At 44.6% G+C, this 18,460-nt stretch overlaps 3 protein-coding genes across 4 annotated transcripts in view; 2 read left to right on the forward strand and 1 right to left on the reverse strand.

Moving 5' to 3' along the window:
* Positions 1 to 307: 307 nt before the first annotated feature.
* Positions 308 to 5,350, reverse strand: LOC115817131 (prostaglandin reductase 1-like). 2 transcript variants are annotated; one of them, XM_030780376.1, is made up of 9 exons: positions 5,297 to 5,350; positions 4,669 to 4,792; positions 3,130 to 3,175; positions 2,783 to 2,842; positions 2,383 to 2,550; positions 1,808 to 2,081; positions 1,504 to 1,609; positions 1,045 to 1,163; positions 308 to 825 (listed from the first exon to the last, which is right to left on the reverse strand). In XM_030780376.1, the coding sequence occupies exons 2-9, from the start codon at positions 4,772 to 4,774 to the stop codon at positions 715 to 717; spliced, it is 990 nt and encodes a 329-aa protein (XP_030636236.1). In that variant the 5' UTR covers positions 4,775 to 4,792; positions 5,297 to 5,350; the 3' UTR covers positions 308 to 714. The 2 variants fall into 2 exon arrangements, with proteins under 2 accessions (XP_030636236.1, XP_030636237.1); XM_030780377.1 differs by lacking the exon at positions 308 to 825 and having other exon boundaries at positions 1,036 to 1,163.
* A 4,507-nt stretch (positions 5,351 to 9,857) lies between these two features.
* haus3 (HAUS augmin-like complex, subunit 3) lies at positions 9,858 to 13,459 on the forward strand. The gene is made up of 4 exons (XM_030779315.1): positions 9,858 to 10,838; positions 11,130 to 11,563; positions 11,993 to 12,275; positions 13,226 to 13,459. Exons 1-4 carry the CDS (start codon positions 9,858 to 9,860, stop codon positions 13,457 to 13,459), a joined length of 1,932 nt encoding a protein of 643 aa, XP_030635175.1.
* A 751-nt stretch (positions 13,460 to 14,210) lies between these two features.
* poln (polymerase (DNA directed) nu) overlaps positions 14,211 to 18,460 on the forward strand; it is a 49,571-nt gene continuing 45,321 nt past the window's right edge. Inside the window, exons 1-3 of the mRNA XM_030779316.1 lie at positions 14,211 to 14,328; positions 15,484 to 16,428; positions 16,916 to 17,034. Of these exons, the coding sequence (XP_030635176.1) occupies positions 14,211 to 14,328; positions 15,484 to 16,428; positions 16,916 to 17,034 (1,182 nt within the window). The remainder of the gene's footprint in view (positions 14,329 to 15,483; positions 16,429 to 16,915; positions 17,035 to 18,460) is intronic.

Genomic DNA, 18,460 nt, shown 5'->3' on the forward strand with positions numbered 1-18,460 from the left:
AGATGCAGCCACATTGCTTATTTATTGTCTGCTACATTAGTGATGTTGCTTTTGCCTTAAATATATACTAGTGTATGATTTACTCCAAATATCAGCTCACCACTTTGCATGTTTTGCCAAGGCATTGCTACAGTTACCCCATGTTACCATGTTCAAAGAGCATGGCTCTGACGTGAAAAAGTTCATCCAGACAAAAACAAATAGCACACACATTTTTAAAAAAAGGAACACTTTATTTGCATAAAAAAAATTGTGCTTGGATTGTCTGGCTTTCAAACGTTTCTTTTTTAATACTCAAATTAGTTGCAAATTCATACATCTCCCACTTGAATACAAATCACCTTAGTCACGGTGAGAGAGGAAAAATCTAAATGATGAAAACACATGTTATCACATGCTCATCTAATAAATCTTTTTTTTTTTTCACAGTATGGGCTGGTTAGTAACAGCAATAGAAATAACACGCTTTGGAGAAAAGCACTATTCACTTGACTCCACCCCTGATCACACAGGCAGATGACCGTAATTGGCCAGAGCTGAGCACAGTGGGCGGAGGGACTCTAACTGATGTTACAAACAGGGGAGCATATGTTCCCACCGACGCATCTCACCGGCGTTAGTGCCTTGTGAAGCACTGGAGTGGAGTGTCACATGTTTACGAATTTACCTTCCCAAAAAAAAAAAACCCCAACAAATTCAAGTGCAAATGAAAAATTAAACTTTAACGATGGCCTTCCCGACATTGTCTCCTTTCAGCAACCCCATGAAGGCCGTTGGCATGTTGTCAAAGCCAGCGGTGACATGTTCATTACACTTCAGTTTTCCCTGCAGGTGAAATTTTAAACAGATTAAATCAGAAAAGATGAAAATCAGTTTGTAGGAAATACACATACATACACACACACACACACAGATAAAGAGAGAGAGAGAGAGAGAGAGAGAGAAGGAGAGAATAAAGTATATCTGTGTGTGTGTGTGTGTGATGTTATACAGTTCTTTTATATAAATAAATAACCGTCTTTTTTAAAAGCCTTGCTAACTTGCCTCCTTCACCAAACCCATCAGCCTCTTCAGTGATTCTTCATCCTTGTGTGCCCACCTGACGCTCATAAACCCTTCCATTTTCAGCTGCTTAAAGATCATAGGCAGCTGGAAATACGGACCTATGTGAGACAACACATAGAGATTCATATAGACATTTGACTTCACAGGCTGCACTGAAATGATGAGAAAGAGTTGCATTAAACATAAATTAGTGACCAAGTTGCTGTCTTTGATCAGCTAGAACAAACTCTACAAATAGTTGCATTTGTATATGGCTCAGTTTAAATGAAGACTCAGTTTAAATGAAGAGGTCAGAATGTTTCAGGGGTTTTTTTTCCCCTGCTAACAGCCGTGCTCAGATCAGCTTCACTAGATATTACACCTCATTACAAACTTATATGTACTGATCTCAAATCAGTAGCTTAGTACAGAGTGAGGCGATGACTGTTTGAGGCAGACCTGTCTGAGGAGTGACGTCATTGTACATAGATATTCCCCCGCACACTGCAATCCGTCCAAACTGCTTCATCTGTTCTATCGCCGCGGTGGAAAACGGGCCGCCAACCTAAAGGTTCACAAATAACCAGTCAGAGTCACCACCTATAACTCACTTGACACAGTGCTGTTCAAAATCAGATCTAGAACTCAATTCGATCGTCCTCAGTTCTTTTAAAAAAAACGTAAGTAGTGTTAAATGTTTGAAAGCCTGGATGTTTAAGTTTCTGCATTGGTACACACAAATCCACAAATTCTGTATTCTTACATTCTCAAAGTAGCAGTCGTATCCATCAGGAGAGGCAGCCTTGAGAGCCTCCTCCAGTGATGAGACGGTTTTGTAGTTAAAGGCCTCGTCAAAGCCCAGCTCTTTCAGGTAGGCCACCTTAGCATCACTCCCAGCTGACCCAACCACCTTACAGCCTTTGATCTTAGCAAGCTGCCCGACCACTGAACCAACTGCTCCGGCCGCAGCATTGACAAGTAGAGTCTCACCTGCCTTGATCTGGAGAACTTCCTCTAATCCATAAAGAGCAGTCAATCTATGAAGTGCGCAGGAGGAAAAAAAATCATTCAAATCACAATTTGGTCTTTTTTTTTTTTTTTCTCAGAAATTACTGCTGTTTCATTTTGGGAGTGCTAAAATAATTCACACTGGGAGAGTGTAGATTATATTAACCACTTTGCAGCATTTGTATAAACCAGCACTTTCAAGAGTAAATACAACAACGACAGCACCATCAGCTGATTTTGTACGAGTGCAAATCTCGGAAAATTTACTGTGGACGAACGCCAGATGACAAAATTCCTGCGAATAACGCAAGTCTTCCGTGCACGCTTTACCCAGGCATCCCAATGGCTCCTAATGCCAGGGAAAGAGGGACGTCTTGCGGCCAGTCAGAGAGGACCCGCGTGAGACCGGTACCATCTGACACAGAGTGCGTCCTCCACCCGCACTGGCTAACGACGTGACACCCGACGGGGAAGGCCGAGTTCTTGCTCTGAATCACTCTGAGGAGACAGGAGAGAGATCGAGAGCATGTGAGATACGACTCTTCAAGACGGAGCTGGGATTAGCCCCTTTTTTTTCCTATAGAAAATATGGGAATCTATGTTTTGAAGTAAGAATTTAAAAAAATATATATATATCAGATATGATGTTTCTTCCATTCCTCTGAGAACCAAACATGGCTGCAGTACGCTATAAAATGGATAACGGGTTTATGCATGGTTGTTTACTCACTTTGCCACCTGAGTTCCAATCATCACGTCCCCACCCTTCATGACCACACGACTGAAAGGCCTAAAGAACCAGAGAGAGGCAAAGACATACAGAAGACTTGTGTCATTCCTACAAGACAAGCCAGACACGAGAACAACAAAGAACAACTCATCACAGACATTTAGCTATACATTTTACAAAAGGCATTTGAAAACCAGAGCTTTGCGGTCAAAACAGACTGTTGGCTAATGAGTCTCGGAAAGAACCTGTAGAGACCCACGAATGAAGCTACTGTTGACTTGAGAATGATAAACTGAATCTGCTGAAAATTTATGAATGGGGTTTAATTAGTATCCTGTCTTGCATACCGCATGTAGGGATCCACACTAAGGAAGACTGCCTCCAGGAGTACCTCTGAAACACACACAATTCATCCATAATATCATTCAAAGCCTGGAAAAACACAGGAAGACAAAACCATGAGGAAAAACATCTGTGAACAAAAACATGGATCTCTCACTGTATACAGTGATCTGTAGTTGTGTACAGATTTGCAAACCTCCTACCTCTAAATGTGTAACTAATTCAGATGGGTGTGTGAAGCATACGGAATACACCCATTTGTTATGGTTTGCAGTTACAACAGCATTCACACAGCAGTGGCTTATCAAGAAACCCGAACCACTGTTTATCTGTGTGTTTATCTTAGAGACTTTACACTGCTGAGTGCAAACTATCATCTGATGTACACGTGTTCTTAAACTTGAAACTTGTCCTCTGTATTTATAAACCTCATTTACCTATAATCAAGGGACTCATACCGCCCTTAAAGTTAAAATACTTGTACTCGTTATTTTAGAGGTTCGCAAGTGTAGTCTCATATTTAGGAAACGGTCCGAAAATTAGGTCATGTCTATTTAAAATTCACTTGACCGATAACAGTCTTTGTTGCTGGAGTACGGTTAAAGGATTTTACAGCGCCCCTTTGGAATACTGTTGGTAACCACGCCCACCATCGCCGACTCAGCTACAGCCACAGAGGCAAATTTTAACTTTAGGCTAGTTCAAGGACCAGTCACAAATGGGTCTCGTAATTATGTCGGTGTCTATGTTAACAGATTATTTAAAAGAAGAAAGACAGAAACAATACGACGTTGAGAGCCACTGTACTTTATTTTACGTTCTTTCACTTGTTTATTATCGGTCATTAACCGTTGCACACGTACTGTGTAAGCAATTCTGGTTTTGTGTTTGATCACTACTGTGATTTGCATACAGATGAGCGTTTGGGGAAACATGCAAGTGTGACCGACTTGGAAAGCACATAGTCTTTTGTTCGCGCAGCTGTTATATTACTGTTGTTGTGTATGGATGACCTTTACGAACGATTGCATCGCGGAAAACGAACATTTTCTGATGGTTACCTGTCAATGTGTCACACGAATCTGAAGATCAACACTTCTTTAGGTATTGAGCTGTTTGAGATGGATTACTGAGCTGTATGTAAGTGACCAGGAAGAGGACTGCCTGTCAACAATTCTGTGTTGAGAAAAATCGCTGTTGTGGCCGGACAAGTAGTTCCTGCACTGACGCGTGGCTGTCGTATTGCTTGTTTCACAGCGGTAGCTACGATTTTCCTATGACATTAATTATGCGACAGAATTAAATCCCAGTCTAGCTTATCCCCATTGTCTTATTAGGATTTTTGAAAGTCATTTAACATCGGTGAATGTTTGCAGACGTGAAATCAAAACTTTATCGAACAGTTCATAACTGCGTATTACTGTGTGCAACTCATATTTCACGTGTAGAGCTAATATAGAGATCAGTGCTTTGGTGTATAAATCGAGTTTGATCTGAATACAAATATTGCTCCCGACATGGTACAAAGGAGCAGTTACACTTACCTCCATCTTTGGGTTCAGGCAGTTCCTCTTGTTTAAGCTCGAAGTCGCTAGGTTTGGGGAACCCCTCAAAGTGCTGACGAAGAATCCAGGTCTTAGCTTGTACCATCGTCCTTTCTCCGGGTGACTGTGAAAGCAAGTGTTGTCAGAGTGTTGTTATTTTACATATACTGCTTTGACATATGATGACGGAAAGACTTTACGAACGTTTAAAATCATGGTTTGCCTCCGGGAGGCGCTATTACAATAAAAAATCACAAGACTTCTTGCGAAACTGAGAAATGAAGGCGGCGTACATGAGACGGACCCCTAAAATAAATTATGTCCAGTAGATCTGCGCGGACGAACAACGCCTGAATTTTTACAGCGAGTTATATAACTAGATATTGCATGAGTGATCCAAGTGACGGTTCAGTGAAACACGTGACACCGATATTTGTGACAAAAGGCATTTACAAAATGATCACACACCTTTTCTAATGTTAAACCTGTCATTGAAGTTATAACGATTCCCTTTTAAGGCTCTTGCTTGCTTTTACTGGAGCTATACACAATTCAAAAGTCGAATTTGTCTTGTATTCAGATAAACATTTGTTTTCACATAACTGTGCATCCATGAGTAGATACTAACCTACCAGGGTTGTCAGTAGAAATATCCAAGTTCTCTGAAAGCTCTGCAGCGCGCGAAAAAATATGACCTAGGGGAGTTTTACTTCGCTATTTATAATGCGCTCAGCGCGGGAATTTTGAAGGGGGAGTGGGCAACTGACAACTGTTTGAAGTTCACTCTAAATACATATATGTGTGGATATAGCCTATATTTATTTCGCATTCGAGCGCATTTTTGCAGTCACGAACCCCTTTGCTCAACAACAATGAAAAACGAGTCTTGTCTATCCTATCTGAAGAATATAGTAGACGTACGGAAACGGGAAATAAAAACGAAACCGAAAGCAGTTGTGCTGCCTCTAGCGCTAAGTGCATGTATATGTATATGCATTACGTACATGTATAAGAATGTACAGATTGCACATATGCACTCCAGTGGGAAATAAAATCTATATATTTATTTGTGGTGCAATTCAGACATATTAATTAACTTTTTAGTTCGCTAACTCTGAAGATTCGCTTGCTTTGCGACTCATTCTTGAGATAGTCACCCACTCCCCCTCGAATTTCGCGCGCTGCCGCACTACCAATGGTTATGTAAAACCTCTGTGCCGTGATTCTTTTTTCCCGCGCACCAGAGCCTAACCAAGAGCGTTGGTATGTCCACAGACAATGCTAACAAGTTAAAATCAACAAATGAGTGCACAGTTATGTGAAAACAAATGTTTGTCTGAAAATAAGGCATAATTGACTTTTGAGTTGTGCATTTCTCCAATAAAAAAAAGCAAGACACCCCCAATGTGATTGGACCCTCTGTAGTCCAAATGGGAGGCACCACAGAGAGAAACGGAAAACAACAGGGCTAAAGGTCTGTCAAACTTCCAACTCTGCACTGATTAACAAGTACTAGCTAACCAGAAAGATACAGACACACACAGAACAGACACGGAGCAGAAAACAACATAGGTGTGGCAATCTCAAGTGACAGAACAGATCCAAGACTGAGAACATCAATTTCAGTCCAGAGGAGCGCAGTCCTGGGAACAGAAGAAATAATGCACCACTCCCTTAGTAACTTAAATAACATACAGCTTAATGACACCTAGCGATTAATGAATTATCTGAAGGGCAGGCTTTTCAATTTCAATATTCAAACATTCAATAAACTCATTATGTGAATTAGAGCACACATACATTGTCGTCTATGAATTGATCTTTTGTCCTTTTCGGCTCATTCAGTTTACTGTTAAAGAAGGCTGCCTCTTAAGGAAGTCCTTCCGTTCTTTCCCTAGAAATGTATTTTTAGGTCATATTTGTTTTGGGATCATCTTTCAGAGAGGGCTACCTTTCAGAAATCTGTTCTCACGCGTCAGTGGAATATTCCGTGACGATAAGGTTATCTGAGTCGCCTCCATTGCCCGCTTGACAGAAAATGCATCGTAACATTTCAAATTCATCAGATTGTCATTCATTTCAACCATATTTGTTTTTCACCAGACATACTTTTCATCCACATCTGCATTGAGAAGGTTCATCAAATCAGCAGGAGTGCTAACTTGTTTTAGTTTGGTGGCATCGCACCGTTAGCATGGCGGTCACCCAGATCTGCAGTCGTAAACCGGTTCCCCAGGTCAACTTCATTTTCTATCTGATTAGACATCAGTAGAATAGTTCAACAACAGTGGTTCATTTTGTCACAGGATAAAAGCTATTACAGTGCTCCTGAGGATCACAGGACTGTCTGAGTGTTAGTTTTGTCACAGAAGGGTGAGAGATACTGGATGTATATGCATAAAACAACAGGTTCCTTATGTCAGAACAGCAGGTAAGAGAAACAGACAGGTGAGCTAAAACTACACAAAGAAGCAGAACTTAACCAAGAGCACAAAGTGATAAGACTCCCGCCTACAAAGAATTCAGAAAAAACAAGGGCTCTGTGGTAACAGCCAATCAGAAGACTTGGTAAAGACGTTACTATATATACACAAGCACAAGCCCGGGGCCTATATATACAAGCACAAGCCTAAATTAACAGAACACAGGTGTGAGTAGGAAAAAATGAACCAGAAACAGGTGTAACCAACCATTTAATTATTAACCAGCTGAAACAAATGAAACAGAACCACCGGTTAAAACTATGTAAACTGAACTCTAAATGGCCAGGGCGAGGGGAGGGGAGGGGGTAAGTAAATGACAGTCTTGCTTGCAAGAAGGGGAAAATATTGTAATGCAAGCTTGTTAGAGCAGGCAGATATTCCAGAAAGCAGGTTTAGTGAAACTAAGATTTAGTCATCTCAGAGTAAGTAGTAAACCTCCTAACAGAAGAGCCCTATGGCTTCATTCTCCTAGCAAAACAAAGCCATTGGGCTATTCTGTTAGGAGGTATACTACTTTTCACTAAACCCAGTTTCTGGAATACCCCCCAAATGTCCATGTTCCTTACTACCAAACCAATATCAAGGATAATTTTTCTTCTAGGTGTTGGGCTTCATGTGAAGAATGATGGAATATGGTGACAACTGATTTCCATATTAGTGCTTAAAAAGAAAATAAATAAATAAATGTAAATAAAAATACAACACACTGTTTTGTATTACAGTTGACAACACCCACATCACCCACCTATTATTTTGCCTTTGCAAAGAATATGCATAATGTGTGAACATTTTTATATTATTCACATAATTCGTTTGTCTTTTGATTCAGTACGGTTTTAGGCTGATGTGTGATCATCTGACACCTTGATGTTAGCAATTTAATTAAGGTTCAGTGATTAAACTGTTATGTATAGTCACTGAATCTTACTGAACAATATATTTTCAGATATTATCTTAAATATCATGGTTTTAAGGTGAGTGGAAATAACAGAGCATGGACACTGAAAAAAACATGAGATAAATAAATCTTGAACAAAACAGATTAAAAAAAAACTTAAATGTGCATAAAAGATACGTTAAAGACTACTGTGTATTTTGCCTTTTAAGAATTTTTTTCAGCATGTTCCTTATGCACAGAGAGGGAACGGAGGAGACATTGTCTTATCTACGGCAGAAATGTACTATGACATGTTCATGCGGTGTTCCCAATACAGTGACGACCCTTGCCAATGAAATGTATATGGTTAATCTTCCAAAAGGTCAGCGGTGAACTCGCGTCTACCGCACTGCTATGACTGTACTTTTTCCAGCAAATTATTGCATCAGCATATGCCATGAGAAACAGCTTTCTTTATGTCGAACTGTTTATCATAAACTTGGTACCTGGGAAAGAAAGAAGGATGGAAGAAAAGAAAAAGCGACAGCAGAGGGGGGAAAAAGATTGAGACAATTCGCGAGACGTCGTGCCCAAATGGTACAGTCCCACAGGCGCACAATGATGTTTAACGATTCACTCAGCCAGATTTATCAACACTTTATTCAAAGTTAGAATTTAGTCTGTGAAATCCATAGCATTGCATATCACCAATGATTAACTGTTACGTTATATTTATAAAAACATGGCAGCTTATTCAACGTAACAGGTATTAACTAGAGTGGTACAGAGAACAACGGCTCTCTCTCAACGGCTCTGGTATCAACTTAAATGACGTGTTACGACGTAAGGACAAGCGCGCCCTTTTTGTAGTTTTGAAGTCGGACGACAGGGAAAGTTTCTGTCAGCTTGTTATGTCTTATACCACAAGGCGTAGGTACTATTAACACACCGAAACTGAGCCGACAAGCGCAACTGATTTAAATATCTTCTAGGTAAGAAAAGGAAACACGAAAAAGCTGCAACCTCAGGAGAATTTTCTTTGTCAAACCAGAAAACTCAGTGTTTGGTTGGTTGTCAGTACGAATCCTACATTAGCAGTGGTGGCTAGGCTATTGCTAGCACTGCTAACAAGCTAAGCGTTGATAGCATGACAAGTTAACCAGGTGTAGATGCTAACAGTAGTATAACTAATGTAGGATAGCTGTTATTAGACAAATAATGTTAATTCAGGAATCGATTCTTTGACTATTCTTCTCCTTAAACCTCTCTACCCGCGCGTCATTCTTAAAACAAACCTGTCTGCGAATATGTCTCTCAGTTATCTAAATAGCCTTAAATTTGTGTGTTGATAAGCTAAGTTAATAGTGAGGTAATAACTGTAGCTTGCAACGGTGGATGGTTACGAAACTCTCTCACATCTTACACTCAGTAGAATTTTTTACAAATGTGTAACGTTATTTTTCAAATGTGTAACGCCTCTCTCTTTCTGTCTCTCTCTCTCTCCCCCTCTCTCTGTGAACAAGAGAAATTTGTTCTTTGCGTTAAAACACTAAAATACATTAATCAGATTTCTGTGCTATCAGTAAGGTACAGTGGAAGACAGGTTAATAGAAAGTAAAACGTAAGTGCTTTAGTTAGATATGTGATGAATATTATTTTATGTAATTTATGTTGTACATTTCTTTCCTGTGCATTCAGTTCAGTCTTCATCTTTGCGTTAACACTTGCTGTACAATACACAGGAAACCCGCTGAATTCAGCAGTCATCTTGCCCTCTTCTGCAGCATTGAACAAGCTTTTTTTTGAGGGAGTGGGTTGTTGCAGGTAAAATGTTGGATGGAGCGCAGTTTGTGGAGGCCCTCGCACGATTGGGTTACCCAGGTGCCGCCTCCCTTAAGGGCTCTGAATTTGATTGGTTGTTTGACTGTGCGCCGGAGAACCTGTACTTCTTGCGCTTCTTCTGTAGCAACCTAAACCGCAGCAACGTCCTTGCGCCCGAGGAGGTGCGGGCGTTCGAGGCCCTCCGTGCCTCCGGGAAGCCCATTCTGAATGAGGCTGCGCTAGGGGAGGTGCTGAAGACGTGTGGGCCTGTGGATGGAGGTCCGGGGAGAGGATCTTCCACTTCTCTTTGTGGGGAGGACGATGTGTCCGTGCAGGAGCTGGAAGCAGAGCTGCAGGCATTGAGGAGAGAGAAGCAGCTGAAACAGCGCAGGCTGAAGAAGCTCCAGGTTTTCGCCACGACCCGGGCCGACAGCGCGGCCCGACTCGCGGTGCACGAGGAGAGCGTCGCCGACGGAGCGAAGGGTGCCAGCTCCGCCCTGGGAGGAGAGAACGCAGGCACCAACGCCGCTCTGCAGAAACTCTCCGAAGAGGTGCAGAGACTGGCAGCGTTCTACCACGTCGAAATCCCGTCCGTAACGAAAAACAGAGCCGCAGCCTCCACGGAGCACCCAGCGGGGCCACCAGTTCGCCTCTCCCAACTCTCCCTGGAGGCCTACCTCCGTCAGGAAGAGCTAAACACCAAGACCTTGGCTGCCTACACCCAGAAGCAGTTCTTCCAGGGCATCTCCGACATGGTGGAGAGCTCCAGCGCGGAGCGCTTTCAGCTGCTGGAGCTGAGTCACTGCAGCGATGACGGAGAAGAGGAAGAGGAGGAAAAACGCGCGGTGGAGAAAAGGAGGAAGGAAATGGCACGGCTGCAGTGGGCGCACATGGTGGCGCAGCACCAGCTGCTGCGAGCGCGTGCGGAAGAGCAAGGAAACAGAGCCGCCAAGGAGTGGATCTCGGAGTACTTGTGCCGTAAGATTCAGGTGAGACATTAAGAGAGCGTGCAAAGAAAATCTGTCGGTGTGCTTTGAAAAAAAGCATTTGATCACCATTTAAAAAAAAAAAGTGCGAATGCTTTGATCTTCACAAATTTACATGTCAGTTTTCAGTTCCATACAAAAGGTATGTTATGTACTGTGCAGACTGGTTCTGGTTACCTCGTGTGGATCTGACATTTGGGATTTGCAAAAAAAACACATTCTCCCTGTCACTGTCTCTCTCTCTCACTCTCGCTCTCTCTCTCTTGCTCTCTCTCTCTCTCTCTTGCTCTGTAGCCCTCAGGTTCTCTCCAGACTCGTGAGTCTTATCTGCGCTCGGAGCTGCGCGCCACCCAGTCCGAACTGGAGTCTCTGCTGAGCGAGCCAGTGCGTTCCGCCCTCCGCGAGAGCGCCAGGCTGCTCAACGTCCCCGTGGTGCGCGGGGACCTGGATCTGCAGGTGGCCAGACAGGACTACTACTCGGCGCGGCAGGCGGAGGTGCGCGACCAGCTCCTGCGGCAGAAGGCCTCTTTCGAACTGCTGCGGCTGGCCCAAGAGACGGAGCTGCGGACGGACCAGAGGCTGCTGAAGGAGCTGGGAGACACGGCGGTCAGGCTGGAGGAGGCTGCCGTAGCCACCGCCCAGAGACTACAGGCCCTCTCTCAGCCAGAGCTGGCCGTCGCCCCCAAGCCCTGCCCGGTCATCAGCTCCAGAGACATGGCTCTCAGCAGGTAATGCCCTGCTACCTCTAAAGCACCCAGTGAACAATGAGCTCTCTTTCAGCTGTGTAGGTAGTACACTAAACAGCCTTGTTCTGTGTTTTTTGCTCTGTTAACACGTTGGGATTGTATTGCGCCCCTTACTTTCTTATTACGTGCCGTTGTGCATGTAGGAGTCAGTAGTTATAGTCTATGTATGGTTTATGTAGTCTGCAGGGACACACTGTATTTCGCTGTGCTTTGCATGTTGAAGTTACCAAATCAGCCTTTGAAATTACTGAAGCATTCAGCACATTTCAAATCGGACAAAATAATATCAGCACAGCCACTGAATTGCCAGGTCATCGGCTACACATCATTGACGTTTTTCTCTAGCAGCCTCATCAGATGCTGAGATCCTCAGACACTTTCTCTTTTTCCTTTTTCTCTTTCACGACCCAGGCTGCTGCAAACCCTGGAGTCGGGAAAAGGCCCAGGGCGCGAGGAGCCGTTTCGGACGTACGCCGCGCTGGAGGCCGCGGCCACCGAGCTGCGCGAGGAGCTCCTCTCGGTTCGGGAGGCTCTGGCGGGAGCGGGGACGGAGCAGGGCTACACGGTCGCCCGTCTGGAGAGCGACCTGGAGAGCCTTCGCCGCGCCGCTTACTCGGGGGTCCAGCAGGTCCTCCTGAGGCCGCAGGTATGTGCCCCGGCCACGCCTGCCCAGGAGATCTGTCCCAACGCACAGGTACGTCTTCGTCACCGCACGCACCCCTTCCTCTTCCTCGTCGCGTGAGAGGTGCCCCCTCCCCCCAAGACGGCCGCGTGAGCATTTTCAAAAAACCAGACACTTATTAAACGGGAGAGAAAGACACGGTGCGTTTGCTTGCCGGGGGGAATTTATTGAAGTAGGTTAGTCACTTTGTGCAGGCATTTGTTTCTGCATGCTACGTTCCTGGATATTTTGATGTTTATTTTTAGCAGACGTAATTGACACTAGAACGTGGTGGCACAAGGTTTCTGTTCACCAGCTGAAAGATTGGGTGGCGTTCTTCATTTTTATGTCTTTTTCTACAAAAGCACTATATAGTTCCTCCACAGGTTTTTATACCTCAGGTCTTCGTGACCAGAAGTTGGTCATGAATCTGTCCTTTCACCTGCCCTCAGACTTTCCCTCTTTCCTGTTTCTAGAGTGCTCTTAATGTACTAATGATCATTAAGCAATTGCAGGTCGTAGAAAAAAATCACACAGGTGCTCAAAAACATTCCTGAATGTTCTATGCATATTGAACTGTTACAGCTATACAAGACGTTGTTTTGTAATTTGTGTCTCATATGTGTAGTATATGACTTGTACATGTGTTCATAAGGAAATAGCAGGACAGTTTATTTTTCTGGGATCTTGAGGCAATAAATAGATGAGGATCCCGGTCTCATTTTTTTTTTTTCGGCATTCCTCTCCCTCTCCCTCTCCCTCTCCCTCTCCCTCTCTCTCTCTCCCTCTCTCTCTCTCTCTCTCTCTCTCTCCCTCCCTCTCTCTCTCTCCCTCCCTCTCTCTCTCTCCCTCCCTCCCTCTCTCTCTCTCCCTCCCTCTCTCTCTCTCCCTCTCTCCCTCTCTCTCTCTCCCTCTCTCTCTCTCCCTCTCTCCCTCTCTCCCTCTCTCTCTCTCCCTCTCTCTCTCTCTCTCTCTCTCTGTAGGAGCTGACAGTGACTCTGCAGGAGCTAGAGACCAAGCTTACCAGCCTGTATAAGATGCTACAGGATGTGACCGGGGACATACGCTCCAAACGGGCCCAGCTGGAGCGCAGCCCCACCCTCAGGCGAGAGAGGGAACTGTACGTCTACTTCCACTTGGACCCCACCCTCCTACGCAAAGCGGTGGAAGACATGGAGGCCAGAGCAGGAAGCGGAGGTGGAGCAGGACGCGTGTAGAACAGCACAACGGAGTGAAAAGAACAGATGGAAACATGGACAAATATTTAAATCCTCAAGGATCCTGCGGGGTTGGCAGTGTTCGAAACCTCCGCCTCAGCCTCTGAACCCTCCGCCGCTCAGAGTCCTCCGCCGCTCAGAGTGCTCCTTACTGATCACTGCACCCCCCCCCCCCCTTTCATCACTAATTCGCATGAACCCAAGCGAAATAGGATTAAATTAATAACATGTGTTTTGAGATGGCACTGACTTGTCTTGAAATGTTGGAGAAACACTATGCTGGAAAGAAAGGCATAGAATGTTGTGGTGGCCATAAACGCGCTTTTCCGATCACCTGGTTTTTTGTCTTTGTTTAACTAATCTTTTGGATTTGTGTAATTTTACACTCATAAGTGTTGGCAATAAATGTATATATGTGTTCCTAAAATTTGTATTATCTAATCACGTAACGTAATGTTTGACTATGGAGTATTCATGTGATATCGATGTTATATACTTTGCCTCTTTGTGTTCAGTGTCTTACTCCGTTGGACAGGCACTAGATGTCTTATCAGACCTTACATGACACTGTGTAAATCTGTTCTTCAGTACTGACCTCACCTGGCAATGACTACACTACCATTTGTTAGTAAATCATTAGATCATTAGTGGCAGTTCATTCCTTCCTGATGAGTAAATCTTTACGGTTTGGCACATCGGTGCGTGCGTTCGCAGACGCAGTCAGAGCAGAACGGCAGAACTGATCGAGAGGATGGAGAGGTCCCACCGCAGCAGTGCTCATCGCGCAGGCTCTCTGTCTGCGCCTGCGCAGAAGATCCTGGCTGCGCTGCGGGCCCAGCATGCAGGCAGAGTAGACAGGGGCAGACACAGTGAGTCAGAGTAGCAGCCTATAGAGATCAGTCATGTTACGGTGTATGATGCGCCTGGTGTAATGCCTCAGAATACTGTATTTTTTCCAGTCAATGATGTTCCTCTATGAGGCAATTTTAACAAGAATTATCTGGATGTGAATATGAGATCATTGATGGGTAACATGTGATCAAGTAGTTAAAAAAAATGACGTGAGGAAAAATGAAATTTGGTTGGTTAGGAAGCAGAGTTACACAGAGATGCACTAACCCAGTGCCTTCTGAAAGTGAAACCTCTCATTTGCTTTCTTACGTGGTTACGGTAAATCTTAATTATATTTCGTGTTTATGTAGCGATGAAGTTCAATTTACTTTTTTTTTTAATAGTAGATTTGCACAATGGAGGCCTCAGGTTGTCCCAACAGCACAGTGATTGTAGCAGAGTCCAGGAGTCAGAGGGCATGTGAGTGAAAGCCGCCATACAGAGATGCATCACACAAAACGCACGTGTTAAACTTTTCCCGGGTTAATATAAAAACCCAACAGTGTTCACGAGCAAATACATGTGGACGTTAGCGTACTGATGTGTGATATTAAACTTGATGTGTTGGGTCTTTCTTTTCTTTGTGTGGTAGTCATTGGCACGGATCATGCTCTTTTTCCGCCGCGAGTGATAAGTCAGGGAGACCTGACCTTTTTACCACTAGAGAGAGACATCACTGGTCCTCCCAAATCACCACCCAGGAGCAAGGGTGGAGAGAGTGAGTTTTGTCCTCTGTCTCACCTTCACTGTGGGGGATGGCTGAGACACCCTCACAGCACAAAGCCTCTGGAGACTCGTGTAGACAAAAACAAATTTCCTTTGAAGTCATTTTCCTCTGTGAATACATTACTAGTAACACTGTCAGAGCCCGCAGTTTATTATACGATTTCATTAGATTTCAAAGGAGCAATTTCAGAAGCTACACAATGTTATAGTTGTGGTGGACATAGCGATGCTTCATGGTACTTACTGTTAATGGTGCAACGTTAATTATTCATTAACACATATTTTAACATTAATATATTAAAATATACATGAGGTATGAGTACAGTTTAGTCGTTTCTGTGTCTCCTGCAGTGATTCTCGAGGGAGGGAGAATCAATTCTTTACCCGTTCCCCTCTGATGGACCCAGACTTTTTCCCTAGACTGAATCCGTTTGACACCCCAAGAGAGCAGTTTAAGGACAGCGTAGAGGATGGGAGATGCCATCCTGTCGGTAGTGCGAATATGAAAGTAACCGAGACAGAACCACCCGTGACAGACCTGCCAAGAGAACGTACGCACCCCGAACACACGCGTCCCGAGACCGCCTTTAATAACGAGCAGGCCCCAGTGGTTAGATCAGAGGCCGTGACAGTGCAAGAGAGAACGGTTCACACGCCAGACGCCACCGTGGTGCCACCTCTGGTGCTGCAACGGCCTGTTCCAGAATTTACTCTGGCTCCTTTTGACAAGACAGGCACTGGTTCTGTGATCTCTGAAAAGCAGGGTGGAGGGTATGTGAGTGGAGAAGAAGACAACTTAGACATTGGAGGTGTTAAAGGACAGGAACAAGCGTGTCGCTCTTCCGGAAGGATGGCTGTAGCGGAGGATATAAAAGCTACGTCAGCCCAGGCAGAATCAGGAAACCAGGCTGTGGGGTTGGTAAAGACGGTTCCTTTTGAGTGTAATCTCCTGGCAACCATGAGTGATGTCACAAAGGAGCGTTGCCAAGGAGTCAAAGAAAATGTAGCACTGCAAATTGACCCAAGAGAAAAGGGCCGCGCCCTGAACACGTTGCACGAACTTACCAACATCCACACAAAGGCAGAGGGATTAAAGACAGCGCCTCTGGAAAATGACATCCGTAGGGACAGGGCTGCTTGTCCTAATCAGAACAGGACAAATAACTGGTTTCTAACCAGCGAGGGCAGCGTTCGGGCTCAGAGCAGCAAGTCCGAAAACGCCCCGGCCCCAGAGGAAAGACTGAATGAGTGGATGTTAGAAAACATGGGATCCATGAAAAGGATGAGGGACAGAGAGAATGGAGAAACGACAGAGGAGGCGCAGAAAGCAAAAAGATGCATTCACAGAGCAGGTAAGCGCAACGCGCAGCTGCCCCACTAGAGGGCACTCACGCTCCACTGTTCTGCGGTGGGCCAACAATTCACTCAGAGGTTTTGCTTTAAAATTTCACTCTGGCCCAAAGCTCCGCAGAAGCTCACTCCCATAGTTCTTTGTTGTTACTCTGTCATTGTTCTCATGTCCTGCTGAGTACTAATGTGAACCTGGTTAGTGCTGCATTTTAGTTCAGGCCACGCTCTTTATTATTAGGTCCGTTTCCAGCTCCCTGCCCGAGAACAAGGCTGGCTTTTAGTGCCACGGAGTGATCCCACTGTCTGGCAGAGACAGTGCTGAATCATGCAAAGAAACAGCAACAACAAACAACATCAGCTCCACCAGACTGATTCTCCCCTGGACTTGTTCAGAGCAAACCCAGACATTTACATGTATGAATGTGTGTGTGTGTGTGTGTGTGCGTGTGCACTCTCTCGTCAACTCTCGTCTAGTGATTGATGCCGCAGATCTGTCTCAGTCAGAGTATAATACCCAGATATCAGACCGTGACCAGGGTCAAGCCCGGGGGCTGTACGCGGCCCCTCCTGCAGGTTCACTGCATCAAAACGCCCGGAGCTGCTCACAGGTGGGTCCCACTCTCACCGCACCCCTCCACTCCTTTCTCAACCAAGATCAACTTTATAGCAAAATCAATAAACCAATCAATAATAGCAACATTACGTTTATTGTGAGGGCAGCTGTCATACAAAAGTAGCAGCTCCACTGTAACGTCTTTAGCAAAACCCCCCCCCCCCCCAAAAAAAACAGCTGTACCGTTGATCTCCTTCACATCTTTAAACCTTATTAAAAGGCGTTTGAGAACATCCTGGCCGCTAACAAAGTGTGATCTGCAGAATTGGACAGCCATAAAAGCATAGCTCCCTGGAGCTGTATCAAACTGCAGGTTCAGAGCACTTGAAGGTGGTTAAATGTTAAAAGGAATGATCCTCGGGTCCGGCGAGGGGGGGGGGGGGGGGGAGGGGGAGGGGGCGACCGTATCGCTGTCCTCAGCAAGTCCTCGGCAAAGCCGCAGCGCGGCGGGCTGTTTAATTGCGAGCCAGAGCCGAATCAATGAATATATAATTGTCATCAAAGCTCCCTTTTGTTTACAAAAGGAAGTCTCAGAGTATCCCAGAGGTGCTGAGTCATGCGCTGCCGGCAGAGGAGAGGAGAATTCGGTTCGAAGGAAAGACTGTAACATCCTCTCACAGACTGACACAGACGCACTCCGACGCGCAGCCTGTCTCGGACACGCGTTCACAAACCGTCCGCACACGCACTAACGCACATGCACACGGGGTTCACGTTACGGGGGGGGTTGAGGGGGCCTTAGAGCCTTAGAGAAAAAGTTGACCCCTCCCCGATTCTCACTGTATAATTCAAACTCTGCTTACACACAATCTCACACAATGTAAAAGAAACACACAAAACTGACACAAACATGCTCTGCCGAATGTAGTGGTTGTTGCCGACAGTGCAGGTAGAGAAGGTCGTGTGTAAACCCACCTCAAGGACACGGCCATTGGCTAATGAATAATGGAAATCCAAAGATGCAGATGGCTGTTATATAAAAACACGACAGGGTTACTCAAAGGTTGTTATGTACTTGACTCGAAGAATCGTCTCTTCCTTCTTTTTCCCTTTTTTTTTTAATTTTTTTTTTTTTTTTTGGATTTCTTTGGAGTAAAGTTAGCCTGTCTCTTTAATCCCAAATAAAACCTCAGAGAAAGCAATGGGACTGACAGTCTTTAGGGCTTCAGACGCTCTCGCCGCTCAACTCTCGTCAGATTAATCTGTCCACTGGCTGTCCTTTAAATAGCCGAGGAATTATCTAACTTCTTTATTACATGCAGATTTAGCACCTGTTTGCTTCAGGGTGTTGCCTGTACTTGACAGTTCCTTTTTTTATTATTATTTATTTATTTTTTTGAATGACAGCAAATTCACTTGAGCATTTAATCTTCACAATGAAAGGTTCTTGAGAGGTTGTTTACGGGGAATGCGAATCAGTT

The sequence above is a fragment of the Chanos chanos genome, chromosome 7 (genome assembly GCF_902362185.1).
Source record: "Chanos chanos chromosome 7, fChaCha1.1, whole genome shotgun sequence".
NCBI lineage: Eukaryota > Metazoa > Chordata > Actinopteri > Gonorynchiformes > Chanidae > Chanos > Chanos chanos.

Bases quoted from the DNA above. Each gene is read 5' to 3' on its own strand.
- LOC115817131 (XM_030780376.1), bottom strand. From the start codon at position 4,774: ATGGTACAAGCTAAGACCTGGATTCTTCGTCAGCACTTTGAGGGGTTC. The intron at 3,176-4,668 runs GTAAGTGTAACT...TGTGTGTTTCAG, and splicing joins GCCTGAACCCAAAGATGGAG to AGGTACTCCTGGAGGCAGTC. The intron at 826-1,044 runs GCAAGTTAGCAA...TTTCACCTGCAG, and splicing joins TGATGGGTTTGGTGAAGGAG to GGAAAACTGAAGTGTAATGA.
- haus3 (XM_030779315.1), top strand. From the start codon at position 9,858: ATGTTGGATGGAGCGCAGTTTGTGGAGGCCCTCGCACGATTGGGTTAC. The intron at 11,564-11,992 runs GTAATGCCCTGC...TTCACGACCCAG, and splicing joins AGAGACATGGCTCTCAGCAG to GCTGCTGCAAACCCTGGAGT. The intron at 12,276-13,225 runs GTACGTCTTCGT...CTCTCTCTGTAG, and splicing joins AGATCTGTCCCAACGCACAG to GAGCTGACAGTGACTCTGCA.